Source organism: Lithobates pipiens, unplaced genomic scaffold (assembly GCF_037356315.1).
Source record: "Lithobates pipiens isolate NorthernLeopardFrog02 unplaced genomic scaffold, aLitPip1_a1.2 Scaffold_6, whole genome shotgun sequence".
Classification (NCBI taxonomy): domain Eukaryota; kingdom Metazoa; phylum Chordata; class Amphibia; order Anura; family Ranidae; genus Lithobates; species Lithobates pipiens.
In genome coordinates, this window is record NW_027507881.1 from 6,049,624 (window position 1) to 6,072,090 (window position 22,467).

A 22,467-nucleotide genomic window follows, 5' to 3' on the forward strand; every position below is an offset into this window, starting at 1 on the left:
TTTTATTTTTTTACTGTTATTTTTCTATCTTGATACTTTTTTACATTTTTTTTTTTTATTTGGCTCACTTTTATTCCTATTACAAGGAATGTAAACATCCCTTGTAATAGGAATGGGCCATGACAGGTCCTCTTTACAGCGAGGTCTGGGGTCTATAAGTCCTCTAGGCTGGGAAGCCTGAAATAATAATAAACAAATACACACACACAAAAAACAAAAAAGACAATTTCGGCTCCCCAGCCGCGGCATTTTTTCAAATGTAGAGCCTGGCATGACATAACATCGTGCCCGACCTCGGAAAGGCCATCTGGCCCGCAGAATTCTCTATGGTAAACTTCTGGCGCCGGCGGATTCCTTCTCTGGCTTGCACGGGAAAGCTGGTAGAAGCATCGTAGGGTGACGGGAGGGGGATGACGCCCGTTCCCGCCACCTATAAGAACGCTTAAACGTTCAGACGCTATGCTATGAGTGTTCTTATGGTACAGGGAATTGCCGGCTGAGAAAAATGATATTTGAATGATGCCTGTAACTGCACCCATCATTCAGATATCACCACTGAAAGTCTGTTACGTCATATGGTGTCACTCCGGGGGGGGGGGGGGGGGGTGAAGTGGTTAAAGCATATATCATGGCAAAATAAAACAAACATATGAAATACATCTCTACAATGTACGCACATTTCTCGGTCTTTTTTTTTATCCCTTTAAAAGACACTGCAAGTACAGAAAAATAACTGTTGATCTGTCGGAATTGCACTCAGCTACTGTCCTGCTGTGGGGCTGGCAACACAGCTTTTTGAGGCTGGGTTCACACTGCTGTGGTGTACGAGATGGGATGTGATTCGCACTGCATTGCAAATCACATCCGATCTCTGTGTGATGCGATTTCAGCCATACAGATAGTACGGCTGAATTCGCATCGCATCCGGCCCAAACTCGCACAGGACCCTTTTTTTGGTCCGCAGCAGAATCGGATCGCATTGGGTGTTCACACCATGCGATCCGATTCCTGTCCGAGTTTGCAGATCGCACTGCGATATGCAAACTGATTTGGAGGTGTCATTAACTTTTCACGGACACTCCCAGCAGTTCGCATAGGGCAGTGTGAACTGCCGCCGGGAGGCATGCGACGCGGGAACCCGCAGTAGATTTGCAGCGTTCCCGCATCGCAGCAGTGTGAACCCAGCCTTAAAGCGGGAGTCCGCGCTTTTTTTTTTTTTTTTAAAAGCCAGCAGCTACAAATACTGCAGCTGCTGACTTTTAAAATAGTGACACTTACCTGTCCAGCGTGCCCGCGATGTCGGCACCCGAAACCAATCTCTCGATCGTCTCTCGGGTGCTGCCGCCGCCATCTTGGGTATGGGAATCAGGAAGTGGAGCCTTTCGGCTTCATTTCCCGGTTCCCTACTGCGCATGCGCGAGTCGCGCTGCGCAATAAGGATGGACCCGCTGCCTCTGGGATCTGTGTGTTTCCCAGCAGGCAGCGGGGGACTTTCGGAAAGGGGCGTAATATATGCCCCTTTCCGCAGAGAGCTATCCCGGAAGTAGGTGCAGATACCTGGATTCCAATGAGCGGAAGGCCCACTTTAGGGTGGACCTCCGCTTTAAGACGTAATCATTGTCAGCCCTCCCAGTGTCTTTTGCTAAACTACTTGGCCACTCCCCCTGCAGATGTCTACAAGATAAAGGCTGATCATTCTGTAGTCCATGATAAGAACCAGCTGGGCTCCTTGGGGGAACACAGGAAAGTCTGCAAAGGACACCGGGCAATGCCAAATTCCTGTCAAGATTTATTAATTACGGTACTTATAAAGAGCAATCAATTTACGCAGCGCTTTACACATATATGGTACATTTTACATCAGACCCTGCCCTAAAGGAGCTCAAAATCTAAGATCCCTAAGGCTGCATTCACACCTGAATGTTTCAAAGTCATACAAGATCGTGGTAAAAAAAACGCACAGGTCACCAATGTAAAAAGTAGAAAAACGCCTGTAATCTGCCCCAAAGAAGCTCATGTTTTTTTTTGAGCTTAGGGCGTTTTTCAGACGACAAAACGCTCAGATGTGAACAGGTGCCATTGAAATAAATGGGATTTTGCTTGTTGGGCGTTTTACAAGCATTTTATGAGCTGAAAACGCTCAGGTGCGAATGCAGCCTAAATCACATTCATACATACTAGGGCCAATTCAGATAGGAGACAGTTAAACTACCAGCATGTCTTTGGAGTGTGGGAGGAAACCAAATTCCCCCGGAGGAAACCCACGCAGGCACAGGGAGAACATGCAAACTTCAGGCGGGTAGTGTTGTGGTTGGGATTTGAAACGATGACCCCAGTGCTGCTAGGCGGAAGTGCTCACCACTTAGCCACTGTTCTCATTGGGTTATTTTGCATATATCAAACAGATATAACAAAAACACTTTCAATGGCGTATTTAACACACCAAAAGGGAGCAAAATCAGGAGGACTTCATTGTTAGGGTCTACATACACTTTAAAGTCCCTCCGAAAGAGCCTTTCCAGTAATGAAAAAAAAATAAAAAATGAAAATCAAAGTCCCAAGAGGCACACTCTAAAGCATTATCAGACTACTCAAACCCCCCCCCCCCCCCCCCCCACCCAACTCCCATCCCAAGCAGCAGAAAGGAACAGAATACAGACTGCTCAGCAGCTTGTCTACAAAACCTTTCACAATGAGCTGAGCCGTGCCAAGAAAAAACTGTCACTCATTGCAAATGACAGAGATGCTGAAATCCACAAAATTCTGTAGCTGCATAATAAAAAAAAATAAAAAAAAAAAAGAAAGGATTTTCGCACTCACTATAAAAACATTTTTTTTGGGGTCCATTGAGGAACACAGCCTGTGGAGGCAGATGCACAGACCGTGTACAGCAGAGATATGCAATTAGCGGACCTCCAACTGTTGCAGAACTACAAATCCCATGAGGCATTGCAAGACTGACAGCCACAAGCATGACACCCAGAGGCAGAGGCATGATGGGACTTGTAGTTTTGCAATGGCTGGAGGTCTGTTAATTGCAGATCCCTGATGTAGAGCTTATGAATCTACAGATGACCAGGTCACAGTCTTAGAGATCGGCGGACTGAGGGTGAAAAGCCAAAGAAGCACTTACTGCCCCTAGTGGTTTGGGGGTTTAAAAAAAATGAGAAGTACAGCCAAAGCTCGACTGGCTGTACTTTTCCTGTGGATCACAGAAGTGAAGTTCAGTCTCCATTCCCGTGACTCGTTTTCAGCAGACAGCAGCAGTCAGTCCCCATGACTAATCTTCGATGGGTGGGGCTAAATGCATTGGAGGGCGGGGCTTGGCTTGAGTTCAGGCTGAGGTTGCCACCTCTAGGGACTACACGGATGTGCAGCTATAGGGATTCCCCCTTTTTTATTCTGAAGCCGGCTGACGTTAAGGCAAACCAGGCACGGGAAGGATTGCAACCATATGGTCGGGATCCGCCTACATGCCTGGATCGGCTGCTCTCGTCCCCTCCACACCCCAGTAAGCGCTGGAGGGGCAGATCAGAGAGCTGCTGACCGTCAGTCACTCTGCTGATGGAGCTCTGAGAATCGAGCGATCAGCAGCATTTGATCGCTCGGTTCTCAGTGTTCGAGCCGAGGGGGGACCGATGCTGCATCCAGCTAAGCAAGTAGGATTCTGAAAAAAAGCCAAACTCCATACTTTTAACCGCTTGAAGAGCAGGCACTTTGTTGACGTAAAAATCTGTTTTTGTTAGAACCCCCAAAAAGTTGATACATTTTTTTAAAGCAGAGAATAAATTGGTGGGTTTTGAATTTTTTAATGTCACAGTATTTGCACACAATAAATAAATACACTTTCAATCTTAATGCAAAAACACACAATACATTGTTGGCCAATTTATGTAGAATACTTCACACAGTTTTTTTTAATGTGTACATTAGGTGTGTATGGGACTTAACACAGCTGGCAGACAAGTTGCATTTTACATATCAAAAAAGGCCAAAGCAGTTACCTACAGGGGATTGTAAAATGTAAAATTTGTCGGGTCAAACGCGGAAGGAATCGTAAAGACAATGAATGCAAGATAACTGAACATCAAAATAACATTCTTCAAATGGTAACCTGTTCATAGAATTAGTAGTAAAAGAATGCAAATCGGAACATTTCTGGATTTTTTTCATAACTGCAGCTGTCCATGGCCAAGAGGCACTATTTGTCATCCAGAAGGACAAAAGCATATCAAAGACCTAATAAAACTGGCCAATCAGATTACTTGTAATAAATAAAATGAGAGACAGAAACAACAACTGTCGGTTCACAAGGCGTGGAAGACATATCCGCCATTGACTTAGCAGTAATTATCTTCTTTACCAGATCTGACTTATTCCGAAGGTAGCAAGATCTTCCAAATTATATGTGCGATCTACCTCCGACAACCACTGACGTAGGGGGGATACGGTTGTTTGTTTCCAATAGCGAGGGATAAGTGCTTTTGCTGCGTTAAGCAAGTGTGGTGTTATTGATTTTTTATAAGTTCCTACTGGTGAGCTTATACAATGGAAGAGTATGACCCATGGGTCATTGGGCATCTCATAACCTAGGATCTCTTTCACCCAGTATAGAGAGGTTAGCCAGTAGGGGCGGATGAGCGGACAGTACCACCAAATGTGGACATGTGTGGCTTGTTCCCCACATCCCCTCCAGCATAGGGGTGATGTTTGTGGAAACGTCTTGTGTAGTACCCCTGGGGCATAGTGCCATCTCGTCAACAGCTTATAATTCACTTCCGCCGTTTTAGAGGCCGTGGGCCATGGAGAGGATAGTAGATTTCTGTGCCTCCCTCAGCTCGTTATGGAGGTCCTTTTCCCAGTTTGCCAGGAAAGAGGGATGTCCTGTGATTGAAATGGAATGTAATACCTGGTAGAAAAAGGATATTGGTCTCTCCGATGGCTGTTCTTCCGAAAAAGCAGATTCGATAGGTGTTCATTCAGCTGTAGAACGTAGCGGTTTCGGGAGAGAGTGAACAAAAGCCGCCAGTTGACGATAAGTCCACTGATCCATGGGTGACGCCGCTGAATTGGATAGTAATTGAGACAGGGGTACGATACCTGTCTGAGTTGTGATTGATGCAAAAGAGGTATAGTGCCCAGTCTCCAGGTTTGTATTCTAGGGTCTATGTTTCCAGGAGGGAAGTAGTTATGACCAGTTAGTGGCATAATAGGGGAGTTATGTGGCCAGTTATGTTTCTTACACAAATCATAAGAGTCGAATGTGTGAGTGGTGAAGTGGTAGGAGCCACCGATCTATGTCTCTTAGGGATCAATATTTGGGTGAAGAGATCTGTGCCACTGAGCGACACCTCATGATTAACCCACAATTTAGAATCCTTGTGGTACTTCCAGTCCGATATTCTATTCATGACTATAGCCAAAAAGTAATGCTTAATGTTGGGCAAGGCCAAGCCCCCTAGCAGTTTAGTTCTGCCTAGGAGAGCTCGGGACAATCTAGGGTGTCTTCTGTTCCACACATATCTGCCAATCGCTGAATTGATTAATGTAAAGAAGCCAGCAGGAATACCAACTGGGAGCATCTGGAGCAGGAACAGCAGCCTGGGTAGAATGCTCATCTTCACTACGCTAATCCTTCCCAACCAGGAGTGTGCAGCTTGAGACCACCTTTGTAAATCTACTCTGATTGTGTTAAGAACGGGCAAAAAATTTGCAAGAAAAGTGACGTTGGTTTAGAGGTGAGATACACACCTAAATACTTCATTTTGTTTTAGATTACTTGTCCTTGTTACCCATTGGGGACGCGCGCGCGTGTGTGTGTGTGTGTGTGTGTGTGTGTTGTGTGTATTAGGCTACTTTCACACTGAGGTGCTTTACAGGCGCTATAGAACTAAAAATAAGCCCATCTCTTTTCACACTGGAGCAGTGCGCTTGCGGAACGTTCAAAAAAGTCTGGCAAGCAGCATCTTTACAGCACCTAATGTGCCCCTGCCCATTGAAAACAATTGGCAGCACAGACAAAGCACCGCTAAAAACGACAGCAAAGCACTGCTAAAAACGTCAGTAAACCACCGACACCCACGTGTGAAAGTGCCCTTAGGGAAGGGTTTTTTTTTGGGCTAAATTATGACAGGAGGAACTGGGTCCTATGAAGGCGTCTGAATATTCCAAGTATCTTCACATCTACCGTGCCTGTACCTCTGTTGGCGATTCTGAAAACGAAATAAATGAATCTCTCTGGATGAACCATATACATTCAATACAAAAGTATAGCGCTAAAAACTCTGCAAAGGTTACATAAACTAAGTGACATAACCTCATGTGCCACCTCTCAAAACGCAACAGTGTTCCTTATAGTAAGAACATAAATCTAAATGAACACCAGTATTATATTATATAAAACAATCATTAGAAATCGTACAAAATAGAAGCAATTCACACATATAATTATACCATTATGGGAACCGAGCGTACGGTACCATCCATCTCTATGGGGGTATTTGCCCGGAATTGACGCAAGTTCTTCGGCGTCGCTCCCTTACTGATGGGCGCCCCAACTTATAACTTTATGTAGCAAGCATTTTAATGCATAATATATCGCCATCTTTTTATAAGGGGATATAATATACACCTATAGAATGTGAGTGTGAGTGTGATAATATGATAGTGAGGCGTGGAACGCATGCCCGGCGGTCACGTTTGAACCGAAAGTGCGGTGACACAGGCAGACAGAATTTCTCCTATTTGACTTTGGTATAAAAGTAAGTGTGGCTGCAGTGGAGTATCACCCCAGACAACGTCTATGAGGAACGAAATGCGTCGGGACTCTACTGCAGCCGAATTTTTAATTGAAAAAGCGCTTGATTCACTGTACAAATGTGAGTTTATTACCATTTCTTTTATTACATTTTTTTTAAATGGAATTACGCTATATGGCCCCATTTTCTTTTTACATGTGTCCAACAATCTGAGCTGGATCATATAGCTGGAGATAACCTATTGTTCATTATATGAGTGGAGTGACTGTTTCTGAAGTTTCCCTGGCGAGTTCAACCTTGTGAATGTGAACTTATTTAAACTACACAAGCCTGTGTGATCCTTCAAAATATACATTAGTTTGGGTCAAATACGTCCGGTAAGCCCGCATCGTAAACGGTGGTGGGATTGTCATGTAGGGACGTGACAGGTACTCTTTATGGAGGGATCTGGGGTCTATAAGATGTCCCCTCCTGCTGCTTGTAAAGATTTGAAAAAAAAAAAAAAAAAAATTAAATAAATGGATTTTAAGGGCATATATAAAATTAGTTATACTTACCTGCTCTGTGTAATGGTTTTGCACAGAGCAGCCCCAATCCTCCTCTTCTCCGGTCCCCCACTAGCGCTCTTGGCTCCTCCACCCTTGATCAGTGCCCCCCCAATAGCAAAACAGCTTGCTATAGGGGCACTGCTCACTCCTGAGCCCCGCTCTGTGTGTCCATAAGACACGTCCTGCCCCCTGCTCTCTCCTAATTGGCTCACTGGCTGCGATTGACAGCAATGGGAAGCAATGGCTCCGCTACTGTGTCTCAGCCAAAAGGAGAGGGAGACCGGGGACAGCCGAGGATCCTGTGCACATCGCTGGATGGAGAGGGGGCTCAGGGAGAAGCAGCACACAGTTTTTTTTTTACCTTCATACGTAGAATGCACCTTCAGTCTTTAGAACCACTTAACCACCTTCAGACCGGACCATTTTGCTGGTTAATGACCAGAGGTCTTTTTACAATTTGGCACTGCGCTGCTTTAACTGGTAATTGCGCGGTCATGCAATGTTGTACCCAAACAGAATTTGCGTCCTTTTCTTCCCACAAATAGAGCTTTCTTTTGATGGTATTTGATTGCCTCTGCGATTTTTATTTTTTGCGATATAAACGTAAAAAGACCGCAAATTTTGAAAAAAAAATGATATTTTCTACTTTTTGTTATTAGAAAAATCCAATAAACTCAATTTTAGTCATACATTTAGGCCAAAATGTATTCAGCCACATGTCTTTGGTAAAAAAAAAGTCAATAATTGTATATTTATTGGTTTGCGCAAAAGTTGTCACATCTACAAACTAAGGTAAGTTTTCTGGAATTTACGCAGCTTTTAGTTTACGACTGCCCATCTCATTTCTTGAGGTGCTAAAATGGCAGGGCAGTACAAAACCCCCCCAAATGACCCCATTTTGGAAAGTAGACACCCTAAGGAAATTGATAAGTGGCATGTTGAGCCCATTGAATATTTTATTTTTTTGCCTCAAGCGATTGAATAATGACAAAAAAAATTTTTTTTTTTTTTTTTACACAAAGTTGTCACTAAATGATATATTGCTCACACATGCTATGGGTATATGTGAAATGACACCCCAAAATAAATTCTGCTGCTTCTCCTGAGTACGGGGATACCACATATGTGGGACTTTTTGGGAGCCTAGCCGCGTACGGGGCCCCGAAAACCAAGCACCGCCTTCAGGCTTTCTAAGGGCGTTACAGTTTTGAAGGCCATAAAATGCCAAGATGGCACAAACCCCCCCCCAAATGACCCCATTTTGGAAAGTAGACACCCCTAAATTTAGGGGTACACTGGTGAGACTAGGTAATAAATGGCGGGTGCCCTGAAACTATAAAAAAAAATAACTAACCAACCAGCGTCACCTGTAACAGTTATATGGTGATCACTGGTGAAAGGGTTAACTAGGGGGCAATCAGGGGGCTTTATGCGGTAGTATATGGGGGTCCCTGGCGCTATAAAAAGCTGCGGCGAACCTAAATACCTACCTGCCTAACTAGCGTCACCTGTGACACTAATACAGTGATCAGAAAAACGATCGCTTATTAGGCTGGGTTCACACTGGAGCGATGCGGGAACGCCACGAATCCACGGCGGGTTCCCGCATCACATGCCTCCCGGCGGCAGTTCACACTGCCCTATGCGAACTGCTGGGAGTGTCAGTGAAATGTTAATGACACCCCCAGATCAGTTCGCATATCGCAGTGCGATCTGCAAACTCGGATCGCATGGTGTGAACACCCATGCGATCCGATTCTGCTGCGGACCAAAAAAGGTCCCGTGCGAGTTTGCGGCGGGTGCGACACGAATTCAGCCATACTATCTGTATGGCTGAACTCGAATCGCACAGAGATCGGATGTGATTTGCACTGCAGTGCGGTGCGAATCACATCCGTTCTCATAAACCGCTGCAATGTGAACCCAGCCTTAGTGACACTGGCGACGGGGGGTGATCACGGGGTTAAACCTTTATTGGGGGGGTTAGGGGGGTACCTTAGAACTAAAGGGGGCTAACCCTAACTGCCCTAACAGTTATTACAGTCACAAATGACACCCGCCGGGTGATCAGGGGGTTAAACCTTTATTAGGTAATAAATGGCGGGTGCCCTGAAACTATAAAAAAATAACTAACCAACCAGCGTCACCTGTAACAGTTATATGGTGATCACTGGTGAAAGGGTTAACTAGGGGGCAATCAGGGGGCTTTATGCGGTAGTATATGGGGGTCCCTGGCGCTATAAAAAGCTGCGGCGAACCTAAATACCTACCTGCCTAACTAGCGTCACCTGTGACACTAATACAGCGATCAGAAAAACTATCGCTTATTAGGCTGGGTTCACACTGGAGCGATGCGGGAACGCCATGAATCCGCGGCGGGTTCCCGCATCGCATGCCTCCCGGCAGCAGTTCACACTGCCCTATGCGAACTGCTGGGAGTGTCAGTGAAATGTTAATGACACCCCCAGATCAGTTCGCATATCGCAGTGCGATCTGCAAACTCGGATCGCATGGTGTGAACACCCATGCGATCCGATTCTGCTGCGGGCCAAAAAAAGGGTCCCGTGCAAATTCGCGGCGGGTGCGACACGAATTCAGCCATACTATCTGTATGGCTGAACTCGAATCGCACAGAGATCGGATGTGATTTGCACTGCAGTGCGGTGCGAATCACATTCGTTCTCATAAACCGCTGCAATGTGAACCCAGCCTTAGTGACACTGGCGACGGGGGGTGATCACGGGGTTAAACCTTTATTGGGGGGGTTAGGGGGGCACATTAGAACTAAAGGGGGCTAACCCTAACTGCCCTAACAGTTATTACAGTCACAAATGACACCAATGCAAAAAAAAAAAAAAAAGCAATTGGTGTCACTGTGACTGGGGGGGCAGGGGTAATTGGGGGGTGATCGGGGGGTAAAGGGGGGGTGTGAGTGTGCCTGGCATGTTCTACTGTATGTGTGGTGTGTTGGTGCAACTCACCGAACCTCTCTCCTCGGTGCCGGAACGAAAAATACCGACACGGAGGAGAGAATACATCACTTCCTCTCCTGTGTTTACATTACAGGAGAGGAAATGATGTCACGGGACATTTTCATTCGTCGGGAGCGATCGCGAGGGGGTGGCCATGAATGAATGGCCGTCCCCTCGTCCGGGATCGCTCCCGAACGAATACCGACCGCCGCAGGCACCGGGCGGGGGCCCGATCGGGCCCCCGACCGGCGGGCAGGCAAGGACGTACATGTAAGCCCTTATGCCTGCCCGTGCCATTCTGTCGACGTACATCGGCGTGCGGCGGTCGGCAAGTGGTTAAACAATTAATGTTAAAAACAGAGATTTTTAGTTGAACACATTTGCAAATATATCTGGTAGCTGTTTTGTGGAGAGGATTGGAGGTTATTTACTATAACTGGAGAGTGCAAAATCTTGTGCAACGCTGCATAGAAACCAATCAACTTGCAGGTGTTCTTGCAAAAGTTTAATTGAACAAGCAGAAGATAGAAGCTGATTGGCTACCATGCTCAGTTGCACCAGTTTTAGTAAATCTCCCCCTACGATTGCTTACAACAGTGATGATCACTATTGTAAGTAATTACTTTTATGAATGGTATCCATTCATCGCCATTATGTACTATTGGAATTACTGGTTGGCAGCAGCTACATGATACAGTGCCCAGTGATTGGCCCTGTGTGCGCCATGTAATGACTGTGACCAATCACAGGGATCACCGCAACAGTAACCAGGAAACCGCCACTCCTGCCCAGTAATATGAGGGTTGGGGCGGGAAGTGGTTAAGGAGCATTAAAAACTAGGGCTGCAACTAATGATTATTTTCATAATCGATTAGTTGGCCGATTGTTTTGATTAATCGGTTAATAACCTTAAAAAAACAAAAAAACAAAAAAAGTAATTTTGCTGCGATTTGCATTTTTTACATATTTTTTTGGCCAACTTGTTGTTGGGCAGATTAAAAAACACAAATTGTGTTATTACATGCTTTTCTGCAGCTTCTCCATTGAAGTATATTGAACCGGAAAACGAAAACAGCACCATCTTGCGTTAAAAAAAAAAAAAAAAAAAAGTCTATGTCTTTTCCAAATACGCAGCAGCTGAAAAAAAAATCATGGATGTGAACATGTCCCATAGGAAACCATGTAAATTAACTGTGTTTCTGCAAAAAGCACCAAAAAAAAAAACACAGGTGGTGTGACCCAGGCCTAACAATGGGGTTAAAAAAACTAAAATTTGTTCAAAAAGAGCAAATAATCGCAACTGTAATACCACGTACACGCGATCGGAATTCCGGCCAGAAAAAGACAGATGAGAGCTTTTCATCGGAAAATGCGACCGTATGTACGCTCCATCGGAATTTAGCTGTCCGAATTTCTGCCAGCCAAAGATTGATAGCATGTTCTCAATTTTCCCAATGGAAAAACTTTCTATTGGAAATTCCGATCGTGTGTGTATGCAACTCCGACACGCCAAAAATCACGCATGCTCAGATTCAACTACGAGACGGAAGCTATTGGCTACTGGCTATTGAAACTTCCTTTTTCTAGTCACGCCGTACGTGTTGTACGTCACCGCGATATAAATGATTGGAATTTAATGTGACCGTGTGTAGGCAAGACAGCTTGAGCCGAATTCCGTCGGGAAAACCATCAGAGCTTTTTCCGACGATAATTCCGATCGTGTGTACGCGGGATAAGGGGTTCATTTTTTACTATGGGACAGTGAAAGTAATATTTACAGTAGCGATTTGCTCTTTTTGTAATATAAAGGGCTAATTTTAGTTTTTTTTTTTAACCCCATTATGTTAGTGGCCGATTACTCGATTATGAAAATAGTAATCGATTATTTTCATAATCGATTTAGTTGTCGATTAATCGATTAGTTGTTTCGGCCCTATTAAAAACAGACCTCAAACTCCAGTTTTTAATGCCAGTACCGTACAATTCAATTTCTTACCGTATTTGCCGGCGTATAAGACGACTGGGCGTATAAGACGACCCCCTATTTTGCCAGTGAAAACTTAGGTTTTGGGCTATACTCACCATATAAGACTACCCCCCTTCGGAGGCAACACCATTTAAAAAAAAACATCAGAAACATAAAAAAAAAAAACACATCAGACTTAACATCAGAAAAAACTTGTGAACTACAAGTCCCAGAGATCCCACAATTGGCAGGCAGCAACAATGAATCCTCTCCTCCAAAGCACCATAAATCATACCTGTATTTTTGGGGAGATCTGGAGCTGGATGTGCAGTACAGGATGCTTTGTTAATATGTAGCACGCCAGGTACACAGTATATGATGCTGTTTTAGTACAGTAGGGCCAGGAACACTGCAGAATACAGTGTGCATACAATGTGCACCGCTAAGCCAATCATGGTAGGCAATGTATTTTACTAATCTGTTGATTATACAAAGCCTGTTCGGATTTGCAGTGGCTGTGACATCATCAGCCCGCGCCGCTCTCATTGTACTGTATCCTGCTCGGATTGGCAGAGGTTGTTACTCCAATCCGAGCAGGCTTAGCAAGGCTGTATTCATCAACAGAGTGCATCGGCCACCGGGATTGGTTGAGCTGTGCATACTGTATGTATACAGTATTACCGAGCACTCGGCGGGCTGAAATCCATTGCGGCCACTTCATACCCGGCGTATAAGACGACCCCCACTTTTTGGCTGTGTAATTTAGGTGTAAAAGGTCGTCTTATACGCCGGAAAATACGGTATACAAGAATAGAAATGTGTCCATGGACGTACCTGTAATGCTTCCACTTGCTGCGTGCTGATCCGGATTTTGGGAATTCTGAAGTCCCATGGTGTCACAAGCACCTTCCGTGCGTTCTTTCCTTGGGTTTGGGTATCTTCTTTGGATGGGAAAGTAGCCACATAATCTCTCCAATTCCGCTGCAACACTCCCACCACACGACCTGGGTGCAGACAAAAACATGAATGCAGATCCGAAGGCTCACCCTTCATAGAGCACACTTTGATCTGCAACTATACAGCGCACACCATACAACAAAGTCCCTCCCGTGCAGCTCACCGGTCATCATAACTTCACTTTGTGTTTCTCCAGTTCTCTCCTCCGCCTCGTTCTCACACAGAGCTCCTGTTCTCCCCTTCCACTCAGACTTGGGCAGAACCTCTACGGCCACTATATCTCCGTGGATCGCTCTGTTCCGTGACTTGGTGCCATGGATCAGAACATCGCTCTGTAAGTCTGTATTGGCATGCAAGAATAAAATGTTCAAAATGGTCTTCAAAACACCAACACCAACTAGCATGCATGTCAACGTGCAACAAAAAGGAGGTACAAAGAAGAAACATATTCTTTGTTGTAAAGCAGCCTTATCCTTCTCCATTGAGGGCAAAATGAAATCTCCTCCCGACAGCCTACCTCTCCAGCAAGGTATACTCACCCAGCCACACTGCCTCAACTCACCCCTCCCCCTGGCTCCATTTGCCCCCCTAATGCAGTATGGCTTCAGGGTATAGGGAACAATGTGACATCCGCCATGTTAAAGTGCTTGGGTCTATTATTATTATTATTATTATACAGGATTTATATAGCGCCGACAGTTTACGCAGCACTTTACAACATTATGGCAGACATTACAATACAATTCAAGACAGGGGGAATCAGAGGGCCCTGCTCGTTAGAGCTTACAATCTAGGAGATTGTCTAAATCATGGGTGCTCAACCTGTGGCCCTCCAGCTGTTGCAGAACTACAAGTCCCATGAGGCATTGCAAGCTGTTACCAGTTACAAGCATGACTCCCAAAGGCAGAGGCATGATGGGAGTTGAAGTTTCGCAACAGCTGGAGGGCCATAGGTTGAACACCCATGGTCTAAATGGCTAAAATCGCCAGGCCCAATCACTGTGACATGGTGGGGGCAACTGTGACCCAAACCAAATTGAAAGGTGCCACTCAAGGCTCCACCGGGTCCTCTTATGTTGGCAACCCTTTGGAGTGCAGACAAGGACAGAGCTTCTCCCAGCTCTCGTTAACTAATGAGAAAGGGAAAAGTCGTGGAAGTCGCACATCTGTGCAAAACCTCGTAAGGTGGTGTACGACAGCCTCAGCCCAAGCTCCAACCAGGCCACGCCCCCAATGCCTTTCACTCCACCCACACAGCTAAGTCATGGGGAATGGAGGGGGCAACTACACCATAAACCCAGAAATGCTCTGACAGCTGAGCTTACTCAGGATGGACTTCTGCAGCTGTAAAAGCAGCAAATGGAATGTAGACAGGGGAGTATACCTTGCTGGGGGGAAGGGGTGGGCTATCAGGAAGCACTATTGTTTTGAATGACCAGATGATAGTGCCTCCTTACAGTTTTTTTTCCCCAAAATTTTTAGGGATGCACCGATAAGAGTATTTTCACAAGTACTTCCAAATGCTTCCAATACCAAAACCGATACAATGCTGTTTGTGTCCATACAAAACGAATGCGAGTAAATTGCACTGCAAAAGATTGCATGCAATTTAAACAGAAATGCGGTGCGATTCCTATTCGAAATGTATGTGGTTTCCAATCAGAAGCCATCTAGCGGGTACTGCTAGGAGAGGAGAGAAAGCTGCATGGATTTCAAATCCCCTAGACCGGTGAAGTGGCAGTTAAAGTAGCACAGTACTGAATAGCAAAAAAAAAAAAAAAAAAAAGCCCTGGTCCTGAAGGGGGCAAAACTTTCCGGAGGCCAAGTGGTTAAGAGAAAGCACAGCAGTAGCTGCCTGCCCCGAGTCACTGCTTCATCTCGAAGTGAAAATGTGGACTGAGCCATTTGCCCTCCCATTCCTTCTGTATTGAACTGTATTGTAATTGTACTGTCCCCCCTCTACACAGTAAAGCGCTGCGCAAATTGTTGGCGCTAAATAAATCCTGTATTATAATAATTTAATCATTTAAGGACCAGAAAGATTTGCCCCCTTAATGACGGCCCATTTTTTTGCGATACAGCACTGCATCGTTTTCACAACTGCGCGGTAGTGTGACGCTGCACCCAAACAAAATGTATGTCCCCCCCCCCCTCCCCCCCCACAAATAGAGCTTTCTTTTGGTGGTATTTGATCACCTCTGCGGTTTTTATTTTTTGCGATATAAACAGGACTGACAATTAAAAAAAACAAATATTTACTTTTTGCTATAATTATTATAATCAGTTTAGGGCAATATGCTACATATTTTTGGTTAAAAAAATAATCACAATAAGCGTATATTGATTGTTTTGTGCAAAATGTATAGCCTCTACAAAATAGGGGATAGTTTTATGGCATTTTTATTATTTACATTTTTTTTCTAGTAATGATGGCGATCTGCAATTTTTAGCGGGACTGCAACATTGCGACGGACAGATTGGACACTTGATCTCCCTCTTCCCTCCCCTGTCAGAACGACAGGGATCTGTTTGTTTACAGAGATCCCTGTTTTGGCTCTTGATTCACATAGCCGTGCCAACCTGCCGCAGTATAATGATGGCAGCTGGTCGGCAAGCGGTTAATATGGGATAAGACACTGCTGACAAGTCCAAGGTGTTGGAAAATCCCCTATAACAAGTGATTCCAGGTGTCATAAGCACTCCTTCTCACCCTTTAGGGAAGCCCAAAACTGGAGATCCTTCCAATCACATAGAATTTTCCTGTCAAACCAAGGGCTGTGATCAGGTCCATTCAGAGCCACTCTCAGAGTCACACTGATTTACTAAAACTGCAGAGTGCAAAATCTGTGCAGCTCTGCATGGTAGCCAATCAGCGTCTAACTTCAGCTTGTTCAATTAAAAGGGGTTGTAAACCTTCCTATGCATTAAGGTGAAAAAACACCTGGCAGTCACCGGCTCCCCAGCCCCCCCCCCCCCCCCCCCCCCGTTTTACTTACCTGAGCCCTGGAACTTGACCCGCGGGGACGCACCATCTTCCTGCTAGGGGGTAATCTACTCTTAAATGGATAGATTGATAGCAGAGCAGCCATTGGCTCCCACTGCTGTCAATCAAATCCAATGACACGGGCATGGCCGAGTCATACATTCGGCAGCTATGGATGCCAAATGCTGGACTCGGGAGCTCAACTGCAAGGTAACCCCCTCGGGAGAGAGCTTCTCGCAGTGATGGCGAACCTTGGCACTCCAGATGTTTTGGAACTACATTTCCCATGATGCTCAAATACACTGTAGAGTGCAAGAGCACCATGGGAAATGTAGTTCCAAAACATCTGGGGTGCCAAGGTTCTCCATCACTATCCTAGGGGGTTATCCGATGTGGGGAGGAGCTGCGAGAGCCGCCGGGGGACCCCAGAAGACGAGGTTCAGGGACACTGTGTAAAACGAGGTGCACAGTGGAGGCAAGTATGGCACGTTTGTTATAAAAAAAAAAAAAAAAAAAAAACCCTTACAATCATTTTAAGCTTTGACAATAAAACCTGGAAGCGGGTTGGTTCCTATGCAGCAATGAACCAGATTTTGCACTCTCCAACTTTAGTAACCCCCCCCCCCCCCCCCCCATAGAGTGAGAAAATATTACAGAATCAAGAAGCCTTTTCATACCGGAGTCTTTGCCTCCCAGACCCTGAAGTCGCACAAAGGCCTCGAGCTGAGAGCGATGCTTGTTGACGCTGAGTACACCCTGCACAGAGTAAAGACTGGTCAGTGTGTGATCACGCAGCTTCTCTCTGTAACACATTTAAATTTGTTACCGACTTACCTGCTTATATCTACCGGACTTAATTCCAGCTTCCAGAATTTCCAGCGGGAGATGCTCCTGGTACTCCTTGCCATTACTCTCCCGGCTTTCGGTCTCACGCTCCTGAAGAGCCTCTCGGATTGAGCTGTACAACTCCAGGGCTCCTTTCAGATGTGGCCAAAAAGTCTCCAAGTATTCCTATGTGAAGGGGGGGGGGGGGGGAGAGAAGAGATAATTTATTATGTATTAGGCTATAGAGTGTATTTATCAAAAGTCTAGTTAGGATCTGTATTGTATAGTTATATTGGTCCAGCAAGGTCCAATGCAAGTATGGATTATCTCATACCTGAGGGATCACTGTGGAAGGCAGATGTTTTAGACCCCAGATCTCACATTAAAGGAGATCCTGTCATGCTTTTTTTTTTATATTGCAAGGGATGTTTACATTCCCTATAATAGGAACACAAGTTACCAAAAACATACATAATTAATTTTTATATATATATATATATATATATATATATATATATATATATATATATATATATATATATATATATATATATATATATATATATATATATATATATATATATTTTTTTTTTTTTTTTTTTTTTTTTTTTTTTTAATGCAACGGTGTATTACAAAAACAAAATTGAAAGTGCCCGGTCCCGCCGTGCTCACACCCAGAAGTGAACGCATACGTAAGGTGGGCCTGAATATGTTAACAGTGTTCATACCACACATGTAAAGTATTGCCATGATCAGATCGAATTCTAGCAAAACAACTCCTCCAACTCAAAACAGTAACCTATGGAAAATTTTTAAACTTTCCCTATGGAGATTTTTAAGTGTCAAAGTTTGTCATCATTCCATGATCGGGCGCAATTTTGAAGCGTGACATGTTGGGTATCAATTTATGCGCGCGTGATATTATCTTTCACAATATAAAAATAAATAAAATTAAAAATGGGCTAACTTTACTCTTTTCTTTTTATTCTCTAGGGAAGTGGTGTTGAACCTTGGCACCCAAGAAGTTTTGGAACTACATTTCCCATGATGCTCATGCACTCTGCATAGTAGCTAAGTATCATGGGAAATGTAGTCCCAAAAGAAGCTGTGGTGCCAAGGTTCGCCATCACTGCTCTAGGGTGTCTGAAAAAAAATATATATATATATATATATATATATATATATATATATATATATATATATATATATATATATATATATATATATATATATATATATATATATATATATATATATATATATATATATATATATAAGGGCTGAAACAACTAATCAATTATGAAATGAATCGATTACTATTTTCATAATCGATTAATCGCCAGTAACATAATGGGGTTTAAAAAATAAATAAAACAACTAAAATGAGCCCTTTATAGTACAAAAAGAGCAAATAATCGCTACTGTAAATATTACTTGCAAAAAATTAACCCCTCACAGTAGCGATTATCTGCTTTTTTCTCATTTTAGTTTTTTTAACCCCATTATGTTACTAAACATCTTAGTCCTGGTTCACATCTATGTGTTTATTGGTGCTTTTTGCAGAAATGCACTACAGTTCATTTACATGGTTTTCTATGGGACACGTTCACAACTGAAAGGGTCAGGGATTTTTAAATGCAAAATGGCGCTTTATTGGTTCAATATACTTCAATGGAGAAGCTACAGAAAAGCATGTAATGCGTTTTTGCAGCAATTTGTGTTTTTTTAACGACTTCCCGACCGGCGCACGTCGATGTACGTTGGCAGAATGGCACGGGCAGGCATATTGGCGTACCTGTACGTCCAGTTTTAAATTCCGCCCTCACGCTCGCGTGCCAGTCGGGACCCCCGTGAGTGCGGTCGCGGGTCCCGTGGACTCAATCACCGCGGGCATACCCGTGATCGTCTCACGGGCCGGCTGAACGAGAAGATGCTGTTGTTTAATAAATGTTTATTAGAGACAAACATTTACAGTAAAGTCTACATACAACACCCAAGCCCCCAAGCCAGGTAACAGGATTACCTAGTACCGTCTAGGCATCCCTCACACACACACACACACCTCATCTCTCTATATCTATATTTGGGGGTTCTAAGTAATTTTCTACCAAAAAAATTCCTGATTTTTAACTTGTAAACAAGTGCAAAAAAATAGGCTCAGTCCTTAAGTGGGTAACTGCATTTTCGGCCTCCTTCGATTCATGGTTCCCAACGCTAACATATGCAAGATAATAAGCGTCAGCTTTACTTTTCTGTCTTCTACATATTTACAGGAGAGGCAACAGAGGAGTCACTGCCCGATGTCATCACCTGGTTCATCCCTCTGTTATTACAGAAAAGGACTTGTGCCAGGTGATCATATCTGGTGCTTTCTATGCAAAGTAAGAAATGATTATTTCAGGTACAATAGTGATATTATGGTGTCATTGTCCCCGAGTTCAGTGGCTGTCAGAATAGTGAAAGCCAAGTAAAACAAGTCTGCTTCACACTAGGAGAACGCTCTACAGCTCTGTCCTTGTACAATATGTAACTCAATGCCGCTACCATTTAAGTTCTAAATAAAGAAAGAATTTGAATTGAGAAAATATAAAAGAATTTGGGGGACTTTAACCACTACAATACAGGGCACTTTCACCCCCTTCCTTCCCAGCCCAATTTTCAGCTTTCATCGCTCTAACGCTTTCAGTGACAATTGCGCGGTCATGCTACACTGTACCCAAATGAAATGGTTATCATTTTGTTCGCACAAATAGAGCTTTATTTTGGTGGTATTTATTCACGACTCTGTTTTTTATTTTTTGCGATATAAGCGCAAAAAAAGCGGAAATTTGGAAAAAAACATTATTGTTAAGTGTATAATAATTGGTTTGTGTGATCATGGACATATGTACGCAAATGATCATGTACATATGTGTGCAGGTGATCACATACATATGTGTGCAGATAATCATTGGGACATGTGATTTTAGTGGGACATATGTGGGGGACATGTTTTTATTATTAGGGACATGTGTTTTTATTATTTGGGGACATGTATGTTTTGGGGACATGTATGTTTTGGGGACATGTGTGGGGACATTGTGTTTGTACTGTGTAGTGTGTTGTGTGTTGACACTAGACTGATGATCAGTGAGTAAAAAGCTGTAAAAAACAGCTCATACTCACTGATCATCAGCCGACTGCAGCGTTCTGCTCTCCTCTCCTCAGCGATGACTTCCGTGTGAGGAGAGGAGAGCCGATTGCCCTAGCAACCAGCTGTTTGTTTATATCACATGACGGCTGTGATTGGACACGGCCGTCATGTGATCAGGAGGGCCAATCACAGAGCCCTCCTGCCGATCTGAGATGTGCTGTGTCCGGGTGACACGAGCACATCGGGATCGCGCCGCTGCGCGGGCACGCGCGATCCCGCTACTTCTGAAGGACGTTCCTGAACGTCCTATCAGGAGTAGACGGCTCCCACCCGGCCGTATATATGCATTGGCCGGGTGGGAAGTGGTTAAAAAGGTGCGAATAAATACAAATTATGTTAAAAGAAATTGAATATTTATTAAAATTCATTTGATAAAACTGATGGGCTTCAACAAACACATAGATCCCATTTCATGCTTCCAATCGACATGTTTCGTCAAATTTGTTACACAGCTTCTTCATCACTCTAAAAAGCAGTTGACAATTCATAAGAAATTTGTACTGATTTTACATAATAAAACTTTTTTTTTCATAAACAAATGCATGTAGTGTTTTGTTTATGATTAAAAAAAAAAAAGTTTGATTATGAAAAAAATATCTGTACAAAATTTCTTATGAATGGTCTACTGCTTTTTAGATTGATGCCTTTACTCCTGAAGAAGCTGCGTAACAAATTCAGTGAAACATGTCACGTGGAAGCATCAATATGTAACTCAAACTCTATGTGGATCGATGCACATAACACAACATTTGGCATTGGCTGCACAACGATAGACAGGACAGACAGCAAGAATTGTGACAATCACACAGACTGCTACAATCCCACTCTGCACCACTTTCATCCCCAACTCAAATACTGTAACTCTCCACTGCAGTACTGAATAGTTAAAAATATTTTGTTAAAAATTGTAGAAAGTTCTGTCGATAAAGCTGATGCTTGCTCATTTCCTTGTTCACATGGGCGCAGAGACAGAGGCCTTTACTTCTGTGCCTGGCGCAGAGTTTGACAGGCTGCAGGCCAAATGCAGACAGTATGCACACACACCCCTGTCAAACTCTGCTGTGTGGGGGAACCTGTACAGCCACTGCGTCTGCAGTCACTTACATAGGTTGCATGCGAGCAGCTCTGGGCAGGTGCAGGCTGATAAACAGAGGCCTCATCCCCACGTGAATGAGGCCCAATCCTCAGATTGGCTACACTGCCTGCAAACATCACATCACGTACAATGTTTCATAGTTTCATAGTTTGTTAGGTTGAATAAAGACACCAATCCATCCAGTTCAACCTGAGAGAGTGTCTACAATTGTCCCTATCCCTGTACATTGCACACTCATGTCAGTCTCTACCCTCAAGGAGCCCACAATCCAAGGTCCGCCATTCATATACTAGGGACAATTTTTTACAGAAGCCAATACCTGCATGTCTTTGGATTGTGGGAGGAAATCGGAGTACCCGGAGGAAACCCACACAGGCACAGGGAGAACATGCAAACTCCAGGCAGGTAGTGTCATGGTTGGGATTTGAACCAGTGACCCTTCTTACTGCTAGGTGAGAGTGCTAACCACTACACCACTGTGCCGACAATGTGACTGCCTTAAAGTGGTTGTATCCCTCTATAGTGTGTACTTGTCTCAGTCCAGAGCACCAAGTGTAATTTCTATCTTGTGCCCCCTTCCTCTGCTATAAGCATGAGTCACGTGAGATAAAAAGGTGATAGGGAGGGAGATCCAGCACACAGCCTGTGGTTGACAGCCTTAGCTCTGTTCCTATGTGCAATTATGGGGTGTCCCTTCCCTCCCTCCCCTCCAATCAGCTCTCCTCTGCAAATTCAAATTCCAGATCCCAGCCTCACTTCTGACAGCTCAGACAAGCTTTAACAATTCTGGATTTTGAACAGATGTAGAGAAGAGGAGAGGCAGATAAACAGGTACAACATATGTAGGAGACTTTGTTTCCTCTCTGTATCACTTGAGGCCAGTCACTTCACAGAGTATAGTGGATTTAAACTAACTGCAACTGTTTTTTATTTTATTTTTTTTACTTTATCTCTTCCCGTAGTAGCCATTTGTTGTGCCAAGGCTGAGCCCTGCGGTCTCCTGGGATTGCTACATCACAGCAATCCCAGAAGGCAGTGTGCTACTAAGTTGCCGCATGCACACAAACACTGCTGGACGGTATAGTGGCAATCTTCCTAAAGCTGGCAGCAGTTGTGTGCATGTGTAAAAATCCCACTGTGTTTGTTTTTGGATTTAGATACATTTTAAA

At 44.0% G+C, this 22,467-nt stretch overlaps 1 protein-coding gene across 1 annotated transcript in view; it reads right to left on the reverse strand.

Moving 5' to 3' along the window:
- LOC143958210 (DIS3-like exonuclease 1) overlaps window positions 1-22,467 on the reverse strand; it is a 94,337-nt gene that overhangs the window by 24,509 nt on the left and 47,361 nt on the right. The window contains 4 exon segments of the mRNA XM_077467687.1: window positions 13,079-13,248; window positions 13,365-13,541; window positions 16,862-16,940; window positions 17,019-17,195. Of these exon segments, the coding sequence (XP_077323813.1) occupies window positions 13,079-13,248; window positions 13,365-13,541; window positions 16,862-16,940; window positions 17,019-17,195 (603 nt within the window).